General features: G+C 42.6%; 1 protein-coding gene across 2 annotated transcripts in view; it reads left to right on the forward strand.

Moving 5' to 3' along the window:
* Window positions 1–2,389: 2,389 nt before the first annotated feature.
* The window catches only part of Smarcal1 (SWI/SNF related, matrix associated, actin dependent regulator of chromatin, subfamily a-like 1), a 67,183-nt gene continuing 48,072 nt past the window's right edge, over window positions 2,390–21,500 (forward strand). Inside the window, exons 1-7 of one of the 2 annotated variants that reach the window (XM_013011202.1) lie at window positions 2,390–2,436; window positions 2,991–3,064; window positions 3,345–3,377; window positions 4,252–5,139; window positions 6,050–6,100; window positions 15,555–15,767; window positions 17,367–17,417. In XM_013011202.1, the coding sequence (XP_012866656.1) occupies window positions 2,405–2,436; window positions 2,991–3,064; window positions 3,345–3,377; window positions 4,252–5,139; window positions 6,050–6,100; window positions 15,555–15,767; window positions 17,367–17,417 (1,342 nt within the window). In that variant the 5' untranslated portion in view covers window positions 2,390–2,404. The remainder of the gene's footprint in view (window positions 2,437–2,990; window positions 3,065–3,344; window positions 3,378–4,251; window positions 5,140–6,049; window positions 6,101–15,554; window positions 15,768–17,366; window positions 17,418–21,500) is intronic. The other variant, XM_013011209.1, reaches the window with a different exon arrangement.

Here is a 21,500-nt window from a genome sequence, read left to right on the forward strand (position 1 = left end):
GTTTTCGACATAGTGACTTGTACTTCTCATAGTTGCAACAGGTCCATCTGTATCCTCATTTAAAGGACTTGTTTTTCCCCTTCCCCTCCACAAATTATACAAACATCAAATACAGTGAAAGCAGGGGTTATACTGTGGGGGAGGGACATACAAAGCAACAAAGAAATAATCTTATAAGTGCATTAGAAACAATCGCATGAAAGAAAAAAAAACATTTGAATACATATCTTAGGGTTCATTTCCCTAATATCACCTTACCTGACCTTTTCTGCTTCTCTCAGACATATACTAGATATTGAAAATAAGGGAAACCATGTTTCTTTGGGCCTGGCTTACTTCACTTAGTATAATTTTTTCCAAGTCTTTCCATTTCCTAACAAATGGGGCAATGTCATTCTTTCTGATGGAGGCATAGAATTCCATTGTGTATATATACCACATTTTCTTGATCCGTTCATCTACTGAGGGGCATATCTTAGCTATAGTAAATAATGCTGCAATAAACATAGTTGTGCTGGTTGGTAGCTTTAGTGTGATCTTTTTTGTAAACATTAGGGTAAATGCCCAAAAGTGTGATTGCTGGGTCATAGGGGAGAGGATTGCTGGGTCATAAGGGAGCTCTATGTGAAGTCTTTTCAGGAACCTCCATACTGCTTTCCAAAGTGGTTGAACAAGTTTACATTCCCACCAACAATGCAGTAAGGTTCCCTTCTGTCCACATCCCCTCCAGCATCTGTTATTAGAGTTCTTGATTTTTGCCATTCTAACTGGGGTGGAGTGGTATCTTAATGTTGTTTTGATTTGCTTTTTTTTTTTATGGCTAGGGAGGTTGAGCATTTCTTCATGTGCCTATTGGTCATCCTTCTTTCCTCTTCAGAGAAATTTCTCTTTAAGTCTTTAGCTCACTTATTAATGGGGGGGGGGTGTTTCTTTGAGTATTTGTTGTTGGGGGATTTAATTTTTTGAGTTCCAAGTATATTTTAGATATGAGACCCTTGTCCGTTGTATGGCTAGTGAAGATCTTCTCCCAATCTGTGGGCTTTCTATTGATCTTGCTAGCTATGTCCTTTGCCATGCAGAAGAGAGCTGCCTCTTTGTAAATGAGCAACTTTTACAGATATATTCAGGATAGGAAACAATTTGCCATCAATATGTAATCATAATTGGGTGTTCAAAGGTGCTTAAAAGGCTGATGATAGTGTAAGGTCCATTCCTGGAAGGCGAACAGACCTCTCCCAGTACCTGCGTTACCTAGGCAACTGGGACACCTGGAGACTTCACATCTTAATCTGATGTGGCCACACTTTCTCCCACCTGATCCCACTTCCCTTTACCTGGACACATCTTTCCCCGCCCTTACCCTATATAAGGCCTAACCCGGGGCCAGACACCCTCTTTTGCCAGCCGTGTGGAGTGCCAATCTTGCCTGGTCCCAGCAGGTTTACTGAATAAACCTACCCCTTACTTGAATACCATGTGCGTGCTGGTGCTGTTCTTACTCGGCTACCTCTTTTTAAAAACCTAACAGATAGCACTGCCAAAGAAGGTGACAATCATAAAGACCACTCCAATTCTCCTTTGGTCCAGGAAGACAAGGGTTGGGACAGCAAGTGTCGGGAAGAAGGGGGAGGGGCTTACATTGCAAATGTAGCAATTCGAAGTATGGATGTTCTGGGAAATACTTGTATTAAGAGCTACCAAATCATTATGTTTGGATTGCTTTCCAGAGGCAGTTCTGATCATGAAACCGGTTTTGGAGTCTTCAATATCCTATTTGAGGATCTTTTAGCTTGGGTAAACGCTTTTTGGGGGGAGGGGGGGAGAGAGGATTGAGAACTACAGCTCCCAGGGTGCATCGCCGCTCCTGTTTTTCCCGCCTCCTGACGTTGCGTCACTTCTATTTCTTGCCAGACTACCCACATAAAACTATAACTCCCAGAAGGCCCTGCAGCAGTCTCATCACTCCTGTTACTTGAATCAGAACTTCGGCCGCGTTGCCCACTGGGAAATGTAGTTCGGAGGCAACAAAGCTCTCTTGGTCAGGCCGCTGCAGCAAGGCCGGTTAGCAGGCAGTGCCTGAATTCCAGTTCCCCTAGCAGCGCTTCAGTTACAGTTTTCTCAACCGCGAGGCTGGAAGCGAAAACTAGTCGTGGAGGGTTCCGGAGAAGCGCCTGGCCGAGGCTGCGAGGGCAACCTTCATCTTAGGCCTCGCCGGGTGAGAAAGTGTACGGGGGAAAGGCGGCAGAGGAGATGGACCAGACCAAATGCCAGCCTGGAGGCGGGGGCAGGCGGGGGCCAAGTGGGAGAATCCAAGAGGAGAGGAACAGGGGCGGACTGGGACGTCGGCAGCCGAGCTGAGAAGGGGCTCACCGGGGAATCGAGCGGAACAGAGGCCCCAGCTCAGATGGGCGGCCGGGGTGGGGGTGGTAATTCAAGGTCTGGGACTTCTCATCCGCTGGTCTCCAACCTGCGAAGTTTGGGAGTTCAGGAAAACCGTGGCTGGAAACAGAACTAGAGTGTTTGACCCAGGAAGAGTTTCTGCTGTGTACTGGCAACACACACCTAGCTCCTTCCTAACCACTCTAGTAGGAGGTGTAACTTCTCTGAGGTGTTGGGGTGCTCCGGCAAGAGGAAGCCCCCCCCCCAATCAGGGAAGTTAACCTGTGACTCTCTGTCCCTCTCTCAGAGGCCTAACTAGATACATGCAGTATCTAGATACATGCATGACATCTGAGGACCCTACTCCTGAGCCCAGACACAGAAACTGCGGTCTGACTCCCTCATTCCTATGGTCCAGCTCAGTAAAATGTCTAGGAGCAAATTAATGGGAGAAAAAAAAAGTTGGGACGACAGTATAAAATGTACAGAACGATCCTACTTTCCTGTATTGCATAAAAATATAATAGGAAGAAAAAGGCAAGAACTGTGTTGTAGTCTGAATTAATGTTGGTTCTATGGCTGGCGAGTTTACCCCTTTACATTTTGTGTAGGTTTGCACAATCCACTGCTCAATCCACACGTCTAACCCTGCTTTTTTGCTGGTTATTTTGGAGAAGAGGATCTGGTAAGTTTTTGTGCCCAGGATAACCTCAAGCTGCAGTCCTCCAGATTTTATCCTCCCAAGTTAGCATGAGGATTTTTATAAAGAATATTACATCCTTCCGCCGCCTCCTCCCCTTTTTTCCCCCCCAAAAGTCACTGCTGCTGAATTTGTATTCAGGGACTAACTTGCTCACACTGGGTCACATGCAGATTAATTTACCAAGGATCACAAAGGATTAAATGCAAGGTGAAAAAACGAGGGTGTAAGTCTATTTGAGGTTAATGGTTTTTCTTTCTTCCAGGTTGGAGTTCTTTTGAGCAAGAATCACACCATGGTATGTGGTTGTTTGGTCTATTTATGTCTAGTCTGATATCCTTTCTAGTTTAAAATGTTGCCTTTTTTTGTTGTTAAATTTAGCTTATACTGTAGAACTTTCTTGGGGTCTGATAACTTTTCCTTGACTAGGAGATGGGAAAGAAAAAATATTGTAGCTGAAATACTTTTTTTTGGGGGGGTCCGATCGTGGGGCCTGAACTCTGGGCCTGGGCGCTGTCCCTCAGCTCTTCAGCTCAAGACTAGTGCTCTACCACTTGAGCCACAGTGCCACTTTGGGCTTTTTTCGTTTTGCTTATGTGGTGCTGAGGAATCGAACCCAGGGCCTCATGCATGCAAGGCAAGTGCTCTACCACTGAGCCACCTTCCCAGCCCCGTGAAATACCTTATTTTTAGCTTTGAATTTGATGAATACTTTTTTCATTTAGGTCATTATTTTAGCATATGCTGCCTATTACCCCTGTGCGTGCACTTTCTTTTTGATTATAACAGAAATTTAAAAGTCCTTTAGTCATTTCCCAGAACAAAAGCTTCTTAAAAATCAAGGTAGAAGCCAACCACTGGTGACTCACACCTGTAATCCAGGCTGCTCAGGAAGCTGAGATTGAGGATTATGAATTTAAGCCAATCCAGGCAGACAAATCCATGCAACCCTTACCTCTACTTAACCACCAGAAAATCAGAAGTGGAACTGTGGCTCAAAGTGGTAGAGCAGCACTAGCCTTGAGCAGAAAAGCTCAGGGACAGCGCCCAAGCCCTTAGTTCAAGCCTCATGACTGACAATAAAGAAATGAAGAAAAGGAAGGAAGGAAGGAGCATGGCAAGTTTAATGTTTATTTCAGTCTTTTGTTTTTGTTTGTTTGTTTTTGTCACAGCTTCTGTCAAGTTCCCACTTAAAAGGTTGACATTCCTGCATAGACATATCCCTGTTACAATGTCTTTGCCTCTTACTGAGGAACAGAAGAAGAAGATTGAAGAGAATCGACAGAAGGCTCTTGCTCGTAGAGCTGAGAAGTTATTAGCAGAACAGCCTTCAAGCCAAGGCTCTGGATCCTCCATTGCTACCAACCCTTCTCTGCCCAAGCAAGGCCCTTCTCAGAATCTCCTGAGGGAGCCTTCTAAGCCAGTGGGCCATGGTGTCACTGTTAAACAACAGAATCTCAGCAACTCATTTCATGATGACCAAAGACTTCATAATTCCCACCATTTCCAGCCCAGCACATCAAACCAGGCTGAGAGGACATGGAAGAGCCAAGAAGAGAGATCCGTAGCCTGTCCTAGCCGCAGCCCACCAAGTCAAACAACTCTTAGTAGGCTCTCTCCCCCCTTGGCACAAAGTCCTCCCAACATCCTTAACCAACAGCTCTTGGGCTATAAGTTAGGTCAAAGTCATACTCAGGTTTCAGATAAAATCAAATCAACACCTGTGACTAATACAACTCATAAGCCTTTGGCCAAAGCAAAGAATTCCCAGGAAACTCCTGCTTCTTCCTCTGGACCACTTCCTAGAGATCCTGAATTTGAGGTCAAGACTGTAAAACCATCCACATCTGGGCAGAGCATTTTTGACACTCATAATAACTCAGGGGGTGTGACGTCCAAGATAAAAGGAAAATTTCAAGAGAAATTGAGAGCCTCAGTCCAAAACCCAGTAAGCTGTCAGAAGGGGGTATGCATCAAGAATGGAGATCGCTTCATGGTGAAGATTGGCTACAACAAGGAACTCATTGCAGTGTTTAAGAGTCTGCCCAGCAGACGTTATGGTAATGAGGCTTTTGTTCTGCAGATGTTTTTTCTATTTTTGGAATCTTGTAATCATGGTTTCTCATACATATTGCGAGAATGCACTGGCACATGCATTTTTTCTATTTTAGCTGGTATTTCCCTTTATAATAGTCCTTGCCTCCACCAGCTGCCATATTTTGGAGCTCCTGCTTGGCCATGAAGAGAGCAGGTGAATATTTACTAAGAAGCCAGTTCCTCTACCAGGTGTTCTAGATGTACTATTATACTCATAATTTTTTCCAACTTCTTTTTGTGTATATGTATATGTGTGTATCAGTCCTGGTGCTTGAACTAATGGCCTAGGTGCTGCCCCTGAGCTTTATTTTTTTTTTTACTTCAAGACTAGCACTCTGCCACTTGAGCCAAGCTCCACTTCTGGCTTTTTCTTGGTTAACTGGAGATGTCAGTCTCACAGACTTTCCTGCCTGGACTGGCTTTGAATTTTTATCTCAGATCTCAGCCTCCTGAGTAGCTAGGATTGCAGGCATGAGTCACTAGTGCCCAGCCCAAATTTTAGAGCGATGGAACTGACTTGGAAAGGTTAGTACCATGCTTTGGTTGGTCTGGAGGTAACGGCAGGATGTGGCTGCTCATTTTCATATTGCTGTGCCTGGCTGCACTGGAACATGGAGAATTTAGATTCTAGTCCTAACTCTGCTTCAGCCCATGTATAAATAAGGCCTGTAACTTTTCCAGGGTCTTAGTCCAATTCTATTAGAAGGCAACAAAAGAATGATCTATATCTGCAATTTGTTTTCTGTAGAGATTGTAGGGGCTTGCTGGTCATATTTTGAACTTGGCATCTATCACTCAGTCAGAAAACAAGCTTTTATTAAGTGCCCAAGCACAGATGAAAACAAGAGTCATCAGCCTTCTGTTTCTTTGCAGATCCAGATACGAAAACATGGGATTTCAGCCTGACAGACTACAATGCCCTGAGTAAGTAGATTCATCCTTGGCTCCTGTGGAGGGAGATCCTGCATTGGAAATTTTCTCTGGAGTAGGAGATACAATTTAGCTGGTGTCTGGCTTTATAGGCGGTGAAAACTTTCAGGGCATTATCCCCATGCTGCTTCCAACTAAGGCTAGTGCCTCATGGGGGGTGCTTTGGCGAGTAATTTTCCTCCAGTATCTCCTCCCTTGGGCTTTGTGTTGATTGCTTGATGGCTTGTGCATGTGCCATTCCAGCTCTTTTCCTTGGTTGAGCAGATACCCAGGGTATTATGGGAAGAAGCATTTGAGCAGGCACTGATAAGCCTACAAGCCATGATAAGCCTACATGTTATCTGTCACATGTACTAGGCTATTCTAAGTCCTTAAGTTACATTATTTTTTTCCCCTTATAAGAACCATTTTACAGATGGGTAAACTGAGTCCCGTAAAGGATGAATAATTTATACAGGGTCACATAGCCAATAAGTTATACAACTGGGATCCAAACTGCAGACTGCATCTTTCCATTGGACATTGCCAGCCTCCCGTGGTGTCAGGCAGTGGTGCCAGGTGTGCTACTTCTGGAGAGATCACACAACTCAGCAAATGACACCGTCCAATTCACAAACTACAGAGTACAGAGAGGAACTGCCCAGGAAGGACTAGACTATGCCGAGAGTGGTTGCAGCACCCCTGGGTCCACCACTGTCTTCTGAGATCTTGTTGGCCAGAATTTTATTTTATTTTTTCATACGTTTTTATTCTAAAAATACTGTACAGAAGGGTTACAGTTACATGAGTAAGGTATTGAATACATTTTTTTTTGTCGGTCATGGGGCTTGAACTCTGGGCCTGGGCGCTGTCCCTCAGCTCTTCAGCTCAAGGCGAGCGCTCTACTACTTGAGCTACAGCGCCACTTCCGGTTTTCTGGTGGTTTATTGGAGATAGGAGTCTCACAGTCTCTCCTGCCCGGGCTGGCTTTGAACCGCGATCCTCAAATCTCAGCCTCATGAGTAGCTAGGATTACAGGCGTGAGCCACCAGCCCCCGGCACATTTTTTTTTTTTTTGTCGGTCATGGGTCTAGAACTCTAGGCCCAGGCCCTGTCCCTGAGCTCTTCAGCTCAAGGCAAGCGCTTGAGCCACAGTACCACTTCCCGCTTTTTCTGTTTATGTGGTGCTGAGGAATCGAACCCAGAGCCTCATGCATTCGAGGCAAGCACTCTACCACTGAGCCACTTTCCCAGCCCGAGTACATTTTTTTTATCAAGCATTTTTGCCTCCTCCTTTGTTTTTTCCCCTACCATCCCTTCCTTCCCCACCTCCCCAACTACTCCCCTGCCTCCCACCCCCTCTCCCCCCACAGAAGTTGTAAAGTTTGTTTTCAACATAGTGTCTTATACATCTCATTACTACAATGGGTCAACCTGTATCTCTATTTAAGCATTTTGTTTTTTTCCCTTCCCCTCCCCAAATTAGAAAAATGTATATACACGATGCAGGGCACTGACATCAAATACAGTGAAAACGGGTTATACCATGGGGGAGGAACATACCAAAGAAACAAAAAATCACATAGTACATGATAAATATGTTAAAAACAATAGCAAGCAAGAAAAAACCATTATTGTCCCTATCTTGGGGTTCATTTCACTTAACATCATTTTATATGGTCATTTATACATAGCTTTTGACCTTTTCTGCTTGTCCTAAACTTATACTAGTTATTGCTAGTAAGGGAAACCATGGGACCTATGTTTCTTTCGGCCTTACTTAAATTAATATGATTTTTTCCTTGAGAGCTTGTTTGGAGGTTCTAGCAGGGGAACGCAGCTACTCGTATACCCTTGACCGGTCCTCCTCTATCGGGGATGGTCGTCCTCTTCGGCTGAGCGCGCAGCTTCGGGAGGGACACACATGGAGCGGTGAGGGAGGAAGGGGACACCCGCCTAGCCAGCCAGATCAGCCGAATCAACCCTGGCGATCAATGGTGTGACAGATGTCGCAGCCAGATCGCCCTCACATCCGATTTTTTCCAAGTCTTTGCATTTCCTAACAAATGGGGCAATGTCATTCTTCCTGATTGAGGCATAGAATTCCATTGTGTGTGTGTGTGTGTGTGTGTGTGTGTGTGTGTATCACGTTTTCTTGATCCATTCATCTACTGAGGGGCATCTGGGTGGGTTCCATATCTTAGCTATGGTGAATAATGCTGCAATAAACATAGTTGTGCTGATAGCTTTAGTATGGTCTTGTTTGTAATCATATGGGTAAACACCCAAAAGTGGGATTGCTGGGTCATAGGGGAGCTCTATGTGGAGTCTTTTGAGGAACCTCCATACTGCTTTCCAAAGTGGTTGAATAAGTTTACACTTCCACCAGCAATGCAGTAGGGTTCCCTTTGGCCACATCCCCTCCAGCATCTGTTGTTATTAGAGTTCTTGATTATAACCATTCTACCTGGGGTGAAATGGAATCTCAATGTTGTCTTGATTTGCATTTCTTTTATAGCTAGAGAGGTTGATCATTTCTTCATGTGTCTATTGGCCATTCTTATTTCCTCTTCAGAGAAGTCTCTCTTTAAGTCTTTAGCCCACTTATTTACCGAGCTGTTGTTTCTTTGAGGATTTGTTGTTGGGGGATTTAATTTTTTGAGTTCCAAGTATATTTTAGATATGAGACTCTTGTCTGTTGTGTCTAGTGAAGATCTTCTCCTAATCCTGAGGCTTTCTGTTGATCTTGGTAGCTATGTCCTTTGCCATGCAGAAGCTCTGCAGTTTCATGCAATCCCATTTGTCCAACCTTTCTTTGATTGTTGTGTTTCTTGGTCTCTATTAAGAAAATTTTGGCCTGTGCCAAGGAGCCCTAGTGTTTCTCCTATTCCTTCCTGTAATGTTTTGAGGGTGTTTGCTTTGACTCCAAGGTCTTTGATCCTTTTGGAGTTGATTCTGGTGCAGGGAGATATATTAGGATCTAGCTTTAGTTTTGTACTGGTGATTAACCAATTTTGCCAGCACCATTTACTGAAGAGGCTGTCTTTCTTCCATTCTATTTTTTAGCTCCCTTATGTAAGATTAGGTGGCTATAGGTCTGTGGATTTATTTCTGGGTCTTCAGTTCTATTCCATTGGTCCTGAGGTCTGTTCTTGTGCCAGTACCAAGCTGTTTTGATTGCTATGCCTTTGTAGTAGAGTTTGCAATTTGGTATTGATATTCCTCCAGCACTGTTCTTTCTGTTAAGGATCATTTTTTTGCAATTCAGGGTCTTTTATTGTTCCATATGAATTTTTGGATTGCCTCTTCTATTTCCTTGAAGAATGAATTTGGAATATTGATAGGTATCGCATTGAATTGTAGATAGCCTTGGGCAGTATTGCCATTTTCATGATGTTGATCCTCCCAATCCAGGAGCATGGGAAGTTTTTCCACTTTCTAAGTTCTGTTTTGATTTCCTTTTTCAGGTTTTTAAAGTTTTCATCATAGAGGTCCTTCACTTCTTTGGTTAAGTTAACTCCTAGGTATTTATTTTTTGTGAGGCTATTACGAATGGAGTTGCTTTCCTGATTTCAAAGGTGTTCTTCTCATTGTTAGCATGTAGAAAAGCCATTGATTTTTTTTTTTTTTTTTGGGTCTGGTCATGGGGCCTGAACTCTGGGCCTGGGCGCTGTCCCTCAGCTCTTCAGCTCAAGGCTAGCGCTCTACCACTTGAGCCACAGCGCCACTTCGGGCTTTTTTCTTTTTTGCTTATGTGGTACTGAGGAATCGAACCTGGGGCCTCATGCATGCAAGGCAAGCGCTCTACCACTGAGCCACCTTCCCAGCCCTCTGATTTAATTTAATTACTTGTTTCCATCTACTGGATTGGGGTTTAGCTTGTTGCTCTTTTCCAAGGAACTTCAGATGTCTCATTAAATTGGTGGTTTCAGATCTCTCCAATTGTTGATGTAGGAACTCAGAGCTATGAACCTGCCTCTGAGTACTGCCTTTGCTGTGTCCCAGAGGAGCTGATAATTTGTGTGTTCATTTTTGGTAAGTATCATGAACGTTTGAATTTCCTTTCTGATCTCTTCCGTGACCCACTGGTGGTTCAACAGTGTGTTGTTCAGCCTCCATGTGTTACAGGACTTTCTTTGGTGGCTTTTGGTGTTGAGTTCCTAATTTTATTCCCTGTGGTCTGAGAGAATGCAGAGCATAATTTCAATGTTTCTGAATTTGGACAAATTTGCTTTGTGTGCTGCTGAGAAGAATGTGTATTCTGATGCTGCTGGATGAAATAGTCAGTAGATGTCTGTTAAGTCTAGTTGGTCTATGCAGTTGTTTAGATCTGTGGTTTCTCTGTTGAGTTTTTGCTGGGTTAATCTATTCAGCAGTGGTAGTGGTATATTAAAAGTCCCCAACAATTAATGTCTTTGGATCTATGTGAGATTTGAGGAAAAGTAGTGTTTCTTGGATAAATTTGGGTGCTCTGTTGTTTGGTGAATAAATACTTAGAATTGTAATATCCTCCTGAAGGAGAAATCCCTTAATTAGTATGTAGCGACCTTCTTTATCTCTTCTCATTAATTTTAATTTGAAGTCTATTTTATCTGATATTAGGTTTGCAACTCCTGCCTGCTTATGGGGGCTGTTTGCTTGGTAGATTTTATTCCAGCCTTTCACTTTCAGGATATGTTTGTGTTCATGGGCAATGTGTGTCTCTTGAAGGCAGCAGATAGAAGGATCTTGCTTTTTAATCCAACTAGACAGTCTATGTTGCTTAATTAAAAAGTTAAACCCATTGATATTGAAAGTTAGGACTGAGAGGTGTTAGGTAGTTCCTGCCATGTTATCCGCCTTCATGGGGGCTGTGACAACTGGGTTCTTCCTATGATTCTTGGATTCTCTGTTTGGGTGCAGTTTCTTGGCCTTTTTTTGTGCTCTTGTTGGTTTTCTATAAGTATCTTTTGTAGGGCCTGTTTGATTGAGATATATTGTTTTAATTTTTCTTTGCTATGGAAGGTTTTTATTTGACCTTCTGTTATGAAGGAGAGTTTAGCTGGGTACAGTATTCTTGGTTGATAGTTGTTTGTCGTTAGGGTGTGGCACACATCATTCCAGGCTCTTCTTGCTTTAATTGTCTCTGCTGAGGAATCTGAGGTTATTCTGATTGTTTTCCCTTTATAGATGATTGATCTTTTCTCCTTGACAGCTTTAAAGATCCTTTCCTTGGTCTGAATTGATCCTGTATGGATTACAATGTAACAGAGGGATGTCCTGTTCTGATCTGGTCTATTTGGGGTTTTAAAAGCTTCTAAAAGCTGAATAGGCCTATCTTTTTGCATATTTGGGAGGTTCTCTGCTAGGATCCTGTTAAATAAATTTCCTAGACCATTAATTTCATTCTCTAGGTTTGGCCAGCATTTTAATTCCCTTGTCCCGGTGCCTAATATTTTTGTCAAAAAGAAACAGCCTGTGTCTCCTCATCTTCCACCTTACAAATCCTTCCAGCAGCCCTTTCTACACCCATTTAAAACAGAGAAAAAATGGTGTATGCTCAGACCACTTCTCTGATAATACAGTATAATTCCTTGGGGTCACTAGTATCATTTCTGTAGCAAAACTTCCTGGTCTTTTCCTTTAGGCTCTTACTTTGAATCGTGTGGTGTTAGTAGTGGCTGCTGTTGGAATAGTTTCTTACGGTTGTTGTAACAGAGTGGGGACTTAACAATAGTATTTCCTCATGGTCTTAGAGGAAATAAATTGCAACTGAAGATCTCAGTTTCTTAGCAGAGGTCCAGCTTCTCTCTGTCCTCTCATGTCCACTGCACATACAAATCTCTGATGATTTTCTCTCTTCTTATGTGAACATTTTGGATTAGGGCCCACCCCTAATGTCCTTATTTAACTTGGAAGACTTATGGTCACATTCTAAAGTACTTGGGATTAGGGCTCCAGCATGGGTGTTTTGGAGGGACATAATTCAACCTGCAACACTGAGGCTGGTCTCTTTTGGGAAGGCCTTCACTCTTTTCTTGAGGGTCATGCTGTATAACACTGGCTGCCCATGAACTCATGCCCCTCCTGTCTCAGCCTCCCAAGTGCCAGGACAATGGGCATGAGCCATTGTGCCCTATTTGGAAAGCCCATTTTTAATTCATTTGGTTCAGCATTAGAAGGAGGAGACTCATATAACTGGTTTTGACACCTAGAGTGTCTAGTCTGTTTTCTTTGTTTTTATCATCTTTTATTCCTATTCAACCACAGTTTCTGGTGGCCTTTTTTTTTTCCTCTGTGGAATGATCAGTTTTTGTAATGCTTCACATATTTTTTGAAAAGTGTTTATTGGACACAAAATTCCCCATATAGCTTTCAGATGAAGTTTACTGATAAAGTGTTTAGTTCTTCTATATATACCTTGAAATTGACTACAGTAATTTGGGATTAGTGAATTTGTCCCTATATTTCTATGTTTCACATAGAGAGTTATCATTGTTGTGTCTTTTTAGTAGGTTGCGTTTTGTTTTTTTTGTTTTTTTTTTAATCAGTGCTACAGATATAACCCAGGGCCTGGCACATGGTGGATGGGTACTCTACTACTCAACTATACTCTTAGCCTATTTATACTTTTTACCGATACAAATGTAAAGATAGTCTATCGGTCTTTCTATCATTTTGCTTTAAGTATATCTAGATTTTGTTTTTTCTTTTTATTTTATTTGTGTGTGTGTGTGTGTGTGTGTGTGTGTGTGTGTGTGTGTGTTGGTTCTGGGTCTTAAACTTAGGGCCTGGGGCATGATCTCTAAGCTTCTTTTGCCCAAAGCTAGTACTCTACCACTTGTGCCACAGCTCCATTTCTAGCTTTTGCTGGTTAACTGGAGATAAGAGTCTTGCAGACTTTTTCTCACAGGCTGGCTTGGAACAGTGATCCTTAGAACTCAGCTTCCTGAGTAGCTAAGCTTACAGGTGTGAGGCACTGGTGGCTGGCTTTTCTTTTCTTTTTTCTTTCTGTGTTGTTCGGGATTAAACCTAGGTCTGTGGACAAGTGGGACCAGTGTTCTGCCACTGAGCTACATCCCTAATCTGGATTTTGTGTTTTAACTTTGCCACACTTTCATTTCTGGGCAAAGGGGATTAGGGTATAATATACAACTCACATAATCTATACTCAGCCACTACTCACATTTGTGTTTCTTCCAGTCTTTCTTCCCTGCATTAGAAGAAACAGATTTTATGTTTGTATGTGATGTGTATATTGCCTTTTTCAGTCACTGTTCCAGGCTAAATTTTTTAATTGTCTGTAGTTAATTCAGAATGATGAAAATGTGGGTGTTGGTTATTATAATGGAGTATTGTGACCTTCAGAAATTGATCTCATATTATTGAACATAACATTTTTTGTACTTTGGTCCTTTCCAAAATTTCTTGTTTAAAAGCAAATTAATTTGCTGGATACTAGTAGCTCATGCCTGTAATTCTAACTACTCAAGAGGCTGAGATCTAGGGATCGCTGTTTCAGCCAAGACAGGAAAGTCTATGAGATTCTTTATCTCCAGCAAAAATCCAGAAGTGGAGCCGTGATAGAAGGGGTAGAATGCTAGCCTTGAGCAAAAAAAAAAAAAAAAAAAAAATGTGACAGCATCCAGGCCTTGAACTCAAGGCCTATGACTGGTACGTGTATACGCGCGCAGGTGTGCATGCTTGCACACGCGTGTGTGTGTGCACACGTGTGTGTGTGCACACACACGCACTGCACACACATGTATCAATGTCTATGACATCCTATTGTATGAGTGGGTTGTACTTGCTTAAACTGTTTACTTCCTATTTAATTTGCCCCAATTTTCCTGTTTTATAACTCTGAGGAACATCTCTGCAGGAATTGATGTTTGAATTTTCAGTTGTTACTTGGCTTAAATTTCCAGAATTTGGATTCTATCATCATGCTTTACAGCTCTTGTATATATTGCAAGTTTATACAAGACTAGCCTAATTGTTTTTTTTTCATCTTGTAACTTTTGATAGGTTAAAAAATAAAGCTTTTTATTTCCCTGATTATTTATGAAGTTGGACATTTCTCCAAATATTTTCTAGTCCTTTTCCCTCCTGCTTTGAATTGACTATATTTCTGTCCTTTTTTTCCCTGTTTTTTGGGGGTCTTAATACTTTTTAAGCATGTGCTTTTATGCTTTATGATATTTCTTGCAAGTCTCTCTGTCTCTGTCTCTCTGTCCCCCCACCTACTCCCCGAGTCCTGAGGTTGGACTCAAAGCCTAGGCACCATCCCAGAACTTATTTTTCCCAAGGCTAGCACTCTACCACTTGAGCTACAACACCACTTCTGGCTTTTTCTGAGTAGTTTATTAGACTTTCTAAGTAGTTTATCTCATGGACTTTCCTGCCCTGGCTGGCTTCAGACCAAGATCCTCAGATCTCAGCCTCCTGAGTAGCTAGGATTACAAGCATGTGCCACCAGCACCTAGCTGCAAATCTCTTAGCAGTTTTTCCATTTTAGTTCATCTTGTTTTGGTTTTTTTTTTGACAGTTTAGCTGTATGTAATCAAATCCATAAAGTACATCAGTGACAGGTAATGTTCAGAACCATGAGTGTGACCTGCTGGTCTTCCTTCTCATTCCTTGTTCTCCAAGCAGTTGACAGAGTAAGGAGCTGGGAAGAGGGTTCAGTGAGGGTGGTATGTTGATTTCAGAAATTTCTCCAACACATGACTTACCTAGGAAGTAAAATGTGCTCATTGTGATGAACTCTTCCCCCTGTTAATTTCTTAATTCTAATTTCTTTGAATTTTTTCAATCTTTTATTTGTTTAATTTTTTGGACTAAGGGAGGTTGAACCTAGGGACCTTGTTCATGCTAGGCAAGCACTCTACCACTAGTTATCCCATATATACATATGTGTGTGTGTGTGACATATATATATATATATACATATGCAGTTTTTGAGGCCTTGTCTCTCCTAGGCTAGCTTCTAACTCAATTTGTAGCTTATGTTGGCCTTCAAGAACTTCCTTCCTTCCTTTCAAATAACTAGAATTACAGGCATGCACTCCTACATCTGACTTGAATTCTAATTGTTTTTACTTGAAAAATTAAAGGAGCAGAAAAATTACATTGAGAGTGTTTTTTAAAAAAAATCAGGTTCTCACTGTTTCCCAAGCTAGCCTCCAACTCGTGGGCTCAAGTGATCCTCCTGCCTCAGCCTCTCAAGTAGCTCGGACTGTGGGCACACATCACTCTTCTCAGTGCTTTCAGTCCATAGTGAAAGTTCCAAAGCCCCAGTTAAAGAACATTTATCAGCCTTTGTAATCAAACAGTGCCTTTTCTCACCAAGCTGCCAAACCTAATTCCTCCTTGACTCTGTCACTGCCATACTTTTCCTCTGCCCCTCCTGCTTACCTAAGCATGCTATGTGAAGCTTGTCTAATGTTGTTCATCTTGTCACTCTTGTCCTTCTGTTTTTCTTGCATAGTGGAAGCAGCTAAACTTCTCCCCACAGTCACACTCCAGCCATTGGAAGAGGTTGATGTCAGCAGTCGAAGACAGACCAATTTGCCTGTAGCTCCATCCCTGGCCTTTGTCAAAGGAAGATGCATACTCATTTCCCGGGCCCGCTTTGAGGTAGACATCGGCTATTCAGAGGAACTCATTGGGCTGTTTAAGCAGATGGATTCCAGACAGTATGGCAAGTAATTGGTCTCTGTGATTCTCATGGTGTGTAGGGAGTGATTCTTGTCATAGAGCACCCTTAGTTCTCCTTCTCATATTACAGGAAGATGACACCTGAATTGTTCCATATAGTGAACATTAGTAGGAGCCATTTTATCTTCTCCTAAAGAGAAGACCTTACTATTTTTCCTGGTGCCTGGACATGGTTGTCTTGGTAAATGCAGGTAATTGCTGCTTCAGCTATTTAAATCTTTTTTTTTGCCAGTCCTGGGGCTTGAACTCGAGGCCTGGACACTGTCCCTGAGCTTCTTTTGCTCAAGGCTAGCACTCTACCACCCAAGCCACAGTGCCCCTTCCAGCCTTTTCTGTTTATGTGGAACTTGGCTATTTAAATCTTTCAGCCTTACCAGAGTAGACAGTGATTTCCTTAAAAAGAAATGTCTTGAGTGTGCATGAGACCCCTGGAGGGTTTGATACAGCATATGTTACTGAGCCCAGTTTCTGAGGTTTCCAAACAAGTTCCCTGGTATTGCGGCTTCTGCTGTTACTGACCAGGTGCCATCGTTGCAGAGTCTGAAATGCTGTGGGCTCTGCACTCTGGCTGCTTTCTTTCATTAGTTTCACTGGGCTACTTCAAAAACACTGATGCCTGGTTCCTGCCCAACCTTCAGTTGAGCCTACTTACCCAGAATTAAAAAACATTGGCCATACCAGAGCTCTTCTTCCTTCTCTTCTTTCTGTATATATGTGCATATGCGTGTGTGTGTGTGTGTGTGTGTGTGTGCACACATGCGAGTGTGTTTCTGTATGTGTATGTGTTTATGTATGTTTCTTCAAAAGCCACTAAGCCAGAATAAGGGACAGAAACAGCTTTGGAATCAGCTTCTGAGCTTCATCCTGAATTTTGTCCTTAGCTTAGCATATGTATGATACTTTTTTAAAATGCTCTACCACTTGAGCCACCAGTACCATTTCTGGCTTTTTCTGAGTAGTTTAATTGGAGATAAGCATCTCATGGACTTTCTTGCCTGGGTTCGCTTTGAAACACAATCCTCAGATCTCAGCCTCCTCAGCCACAGGAGTGAACCACTGGCACCTGGCTTGCATCCTCATTCTTAAGATGTGGAAACTGAGGCACCAAGATTTTACATAACTTTCCCAAGGTCTCCAGGCTAGTAGGAAGTGGAGCTGGGATTTCAGTATAAGTGAGTTGACTGTTTTGACCCTGTGTAAAATGGAGCTGATAAGAGAGCCCACCTCCTAGAGCTGTGAGTTGCAGATCTCACAAGTCCCTGCTCGGGTACCAGGCGTGGCTTGAAGTAAGTGCTGAGTACATGTGAGCTGCAGCTGGCACCCAGGCATTCTGGCCTGCGCCCTATAACACCCTTTATCAGCCCAGGGTTGCCATCATTTCTAATTGTGTTTCCTCCCTGTTTACTCTGTATGTCTTGAGGGCAAGTCTCTTAATTTTATATCCTCAGTGCTAGGCACAGGACCAGCCACGTCCTCAGAGCATCCTGGAAGTTTTGAAGTCAAGGAACAAATAAGTGAATGTCATAGAGTAGTGGGAGGACAGCGTATCCAGTTTGCTTACTGCTTTCTTCTCATTTTGCAGATGTCAAGACCAGGAAGTGGAGCTTTCTCTTGGAAGAGTACAATAAACTAAGTGAGAAACCCTTTTGCTGCTTTTTACTTTTTTTAATCTTGCTGTTGTTAAGCTTTGAGTCTGCCTTAACTGTAATGTCTTTGAAGAGTTTCCTCCTCCCTCTGATGCTGTCATTCAGATGCTTGAGGAGTGGATAGGTAAAGGTGGGTTCTTGGGCAGCCTTGTCCAGGTCTACCTAACATGTAGTGGCTTTGTGATAGCCCGTAACAATGTAGAACCCTCTGTCCTTGAGGGTGAAATGGTGCTCCTAAAATTCCAAGGCCTAGGAAACTGTTCCAGGTTGGAAATGAGGGGTGTGGACATGGGGAATGGGAGATGCACTGGGATTGATTAGCTCAGATGGAAACTACTTAGATGACCTCTAGGAACAGGCTTTCAGTCTATGTGTAGAACCAGTTGATCAAGAAAGTAGCAGAGTCTCAGTGGTTATGGGACTCAGCATGGGCAGAAGTCTAGGCCAGAAACAAAGCAGTTTAACAGATGTTTTACAGACTGCCCAGGGGGAGGGGCTGTGTGTACAGGTATCATGACTATAGTGGAGGATTTGGATTGCCATGTTTCTTCTGTGTGCTCTGCTTAGATTGGACTGTAAATTCTAATATGCCTGACAGAGGGGGCCTTGCTTTTACCCTGTCTTGAAATGTCAGTCTCACTCATCTTCTAAGCTGTGGTGATTGTGCTGTGAGTGTTCACCTGGCTCAGCTTATGTTTCCCCTGCCTAACACTGGTGGGCTTGTCAGGCCTCCCAGGCAGGAGTGGTGGTTGAGACCAGTCAGCCAGCAAAGACCTGACCTTGTCTTGGTAGCTAGGAGCCCCTGGCCTACTTGCCTATCTGTCTAGGGCTTTAAGAAAGAGGGAAGTGTTGGATTCCTTGCCTGTGTCTCCTACTTATATGACTGACTGTGTGATATCCAGTAGTTTTCCTTGAGGAAGGACTTGCTATAATCTACATGGTTAAGTTTAAATATGTGGTGATGTTATTTAGTGTCAGGAAAAGCTTGGCTCAAACACAAAGCACAGCCAGTGTTGATCTGAAGCTCCCTGGCTGCCGCTATTTGCAATTTATAATTTTTTTGGGGGTGTTGGGGTGGGGGCTGTGGTCCTGGGGTTTGAACTCATGGCCTGGGTGCTATCCCTGGACTTTTTTGCTCAAGGTTATTGCTTAACCACTTGAGCCACAGCTTCACTTCTGGATTTTTTTGGTGGTTAATTGGAGATAAGAGTCTCACTAACTTTCCTATCGGTGCTAGTTTCGAACTGTAATCCTCAGATCTTAGACTCCTGAGTAGCTAGGAGAGAACAGAAATGAGCCACCAGGGCCCAGCTAAAACTGTATTTTTGGTGAGAAATAAGAGTTAATTCTTTCCTTTTACATCATTGTCTTTTTTTTTTTTTTTTGCTATAAAGACTTTGGCTTTTGTGGAATGACAAAAGGCAGGATACTTAGCGCACTAGTGGATGAATGTAATGGTAGAAAACAATGACTCGTGACTCACAGCATTATGTGATAGTCTCTAGTCAGTGTGTGGACCAGAGGCTCTAAAATCACTAATGAACTCAATGGCTTCTTCACTCAGGAAAAAATGCACATAATGAGCACTCATTATGTTTGCGTTTGACATTAATAATTCCATGGAGCCTAGATTTAGAGCTTTTACAGGCTTTCTCCTTGTTACAATGTCTCCTAGAAGGTAAGATGGAACCTCCCAATTTTGCCGATGGATAAAAGCTTGGGCCTGGGAGTAGCGGGAGCAAAGAGCTACTTTCCTTTTTGGAAATATTGCAGGGCCACAGGAAAGTCAGTGACAGAAATTTTAGTGAGACTACATTGCCGTCTGCATTAGTAACATAACCCATTATGAAATTTAGAAGTGAGCTATATTGAACTAAGAAGCTGAGAAGGGAAGGCATTACAGAATACAGCACAGATCCCAATTCAGTTCTGATTCTACCATTAGTGCTGTCGACCTGGGGAGTGTGCACTCTCCTCACCCTGAGGTCTCCTTCCTTGTGTGGGAAATTAGATTACTGACCCTGAGCTTGTGCATTGGAAACTAATTAAGAAATGGCAATTAGGCCTGAGTCTGTGAGTACTCTGTAGTGTGGCGAGTGTAGAAAAGTGAATCTAAGAGCTTCCTTCTCTTCTCTTTTCAAGTGACTTGAGGCCTTCTGCCCATAGTGAAATTGGCACGAGGCCTTTTGTTTTCTCCCGGCTGTCACAGTCCAGAAGGGTTCTCCACGATCTTGTCTTGTCAGCTGCTATTTGAAAACATTAGCTTCTCCCAGCTGTGTGGCTAGTAGCATTCTGCCAGAGATCTTTTTACAGAAATGACTTCTATATGACTCATGAAGCCAGACAGTACATGCCTGTCATTTCCCACCACCAGGGAAGGGACAATAGAGACAGCCATTGGCCAGGAATGATGGCATTCTCAGAAACACACCCAGTGGGCTAAACTGGGAGCATAGGATTTTGGAGGCAGGAGCTAGTGGTAGACACAGTGGTGGTTGGATTTTTCTTCCCTTTTGAGAGGCTCAAGGAACCTGGTTGGTATAAAGTACTGCATTTCACACTAGCTGGATCACCAGCTCTTAGCTTTCATTGGATATTGGAGTTCTGAAGATGACTAGGATTAAAATGGGAATGGTCTTTTGCAAGTTCAGCCTCCAGAAATGCACAGAAATCAGCATGTTTGGATTTAATTTGGAGGTATAAAAGCATATTCTTTCAACAACATGGACAGCCTATTTTATATTAAAGCTATTACCATACCTGGAAACTTTCCAGAAATAACTGGTACTTCTATTCAGTGAAGGACAGAAATAGATTTAAATGCATTGAAAATGCAATGCAATTTGAAGGCAACCGTGGGTGGTGTTGCCCTGAATATTTCCATCAGCATTTGCCCTGCTAACAACTTGATGGTGTGGCCAAGGATTCTTGGACTGTCTTGTGAGGATGTTAAGAAAACGTGATCATGCCTGACTATAGGGAATAGAGAGCCAACAACCCTGGGATTTCAAGTAATGCTAGAAATGAAATATGTCTAGTTTCACTGTCTGGTTTCTTTTCTGGACACCTGAGGACATTGAACCTGTTGGTGGGGTACTTGACTCCTTGGAAAAGGAAAAGAGGAAAAAAATAATTGGGAATATTTGTAAATAATGCTTATTCTTCTGCTTAGTTTTTTTAAATAGAAAAGTGATAAAAAGAGAAGCTCCATAGACCTGTAGGCTATGATTAGTTATTTAATCATTCTTCTACCAGAGATCATCTTGTCTATCGTTGTTGTTTGTCTAACGTTTTAATCTCTGGTTTGTTCATTTTGTTTCTCTGTTGAATAGAGATATGATTTTTTTCTTCTTTAATTTTGAAATCAGGTAAGATTAAACTCTTTCAACTCTATAGTAAAATTAATTTGCTTTAATTTCTATGTATATTTTCTTTCTATTGGGTTAATTGCTTTGCATAGAAGAGATTTCTTCATGTGTGATAAAAGGGTTTAGACCCAGCTCATTTAGAAGGGAAAAAGGGGGGACCAAACTGAAGGAGTTTAAGTAATGGTCACCCCAACTAATAGTGAAGACTCTTAAGCTTAGCTGAGAGTGCTTGAGATCAAACCCCAGTGCCTTATTACCTGTTTGGCATGTGATCTTACAACTGAGCTATAACTCCTAGTCCAGTAACTTGCACGTATTGAATACATAAGGCTTGTGGACCATGCAGTCTTAGTCCCAGCTGCTCCACTCTGCCGTTGTCATGTAAGAGTAGCCCTAAACACTCCATAGTGAGTGGCATGGCTGTGTTCTAATAAAACTTTTCCTGAAAAAGGAAAACAAACCAGGTGTCAGTCCAGGTGGGAAAGTCTGTGAGACTCATCTCCAATAAACCACTCAGAAAAAGCCAGAAGTGGCACTGTGGCTCAAGTAGTAGAGCACAAAGTATCTCAGGAACAGTGCCCAGGCCCTGAGTTCAAGCCCCAGGACTGGAAAAAAAAAAAGAAAGAAAGGAAAGAAAGGAAGGAGGGAGGGGGGGAGGAAGAAGGGAGAGAAAGAAGGAAGGAAAGGAGGGAGGGAGGGAGG

This window comes from Dipodomys ordii, unplaced genomic scaffold, assembly GCF_000151885.1.
Source record: "Dipodomys ordii isolate 6190 unplaced genomic scaffold, Dord_2.0 Scaffold1, whole genome shotgun sequence".
NCBI classification, from domain to species: Eukaryota; Metazoa; Chordata; class Mammalia; order Rodentia; family Heteromyidae; genus Dipodomys; species Dipodomys ordii.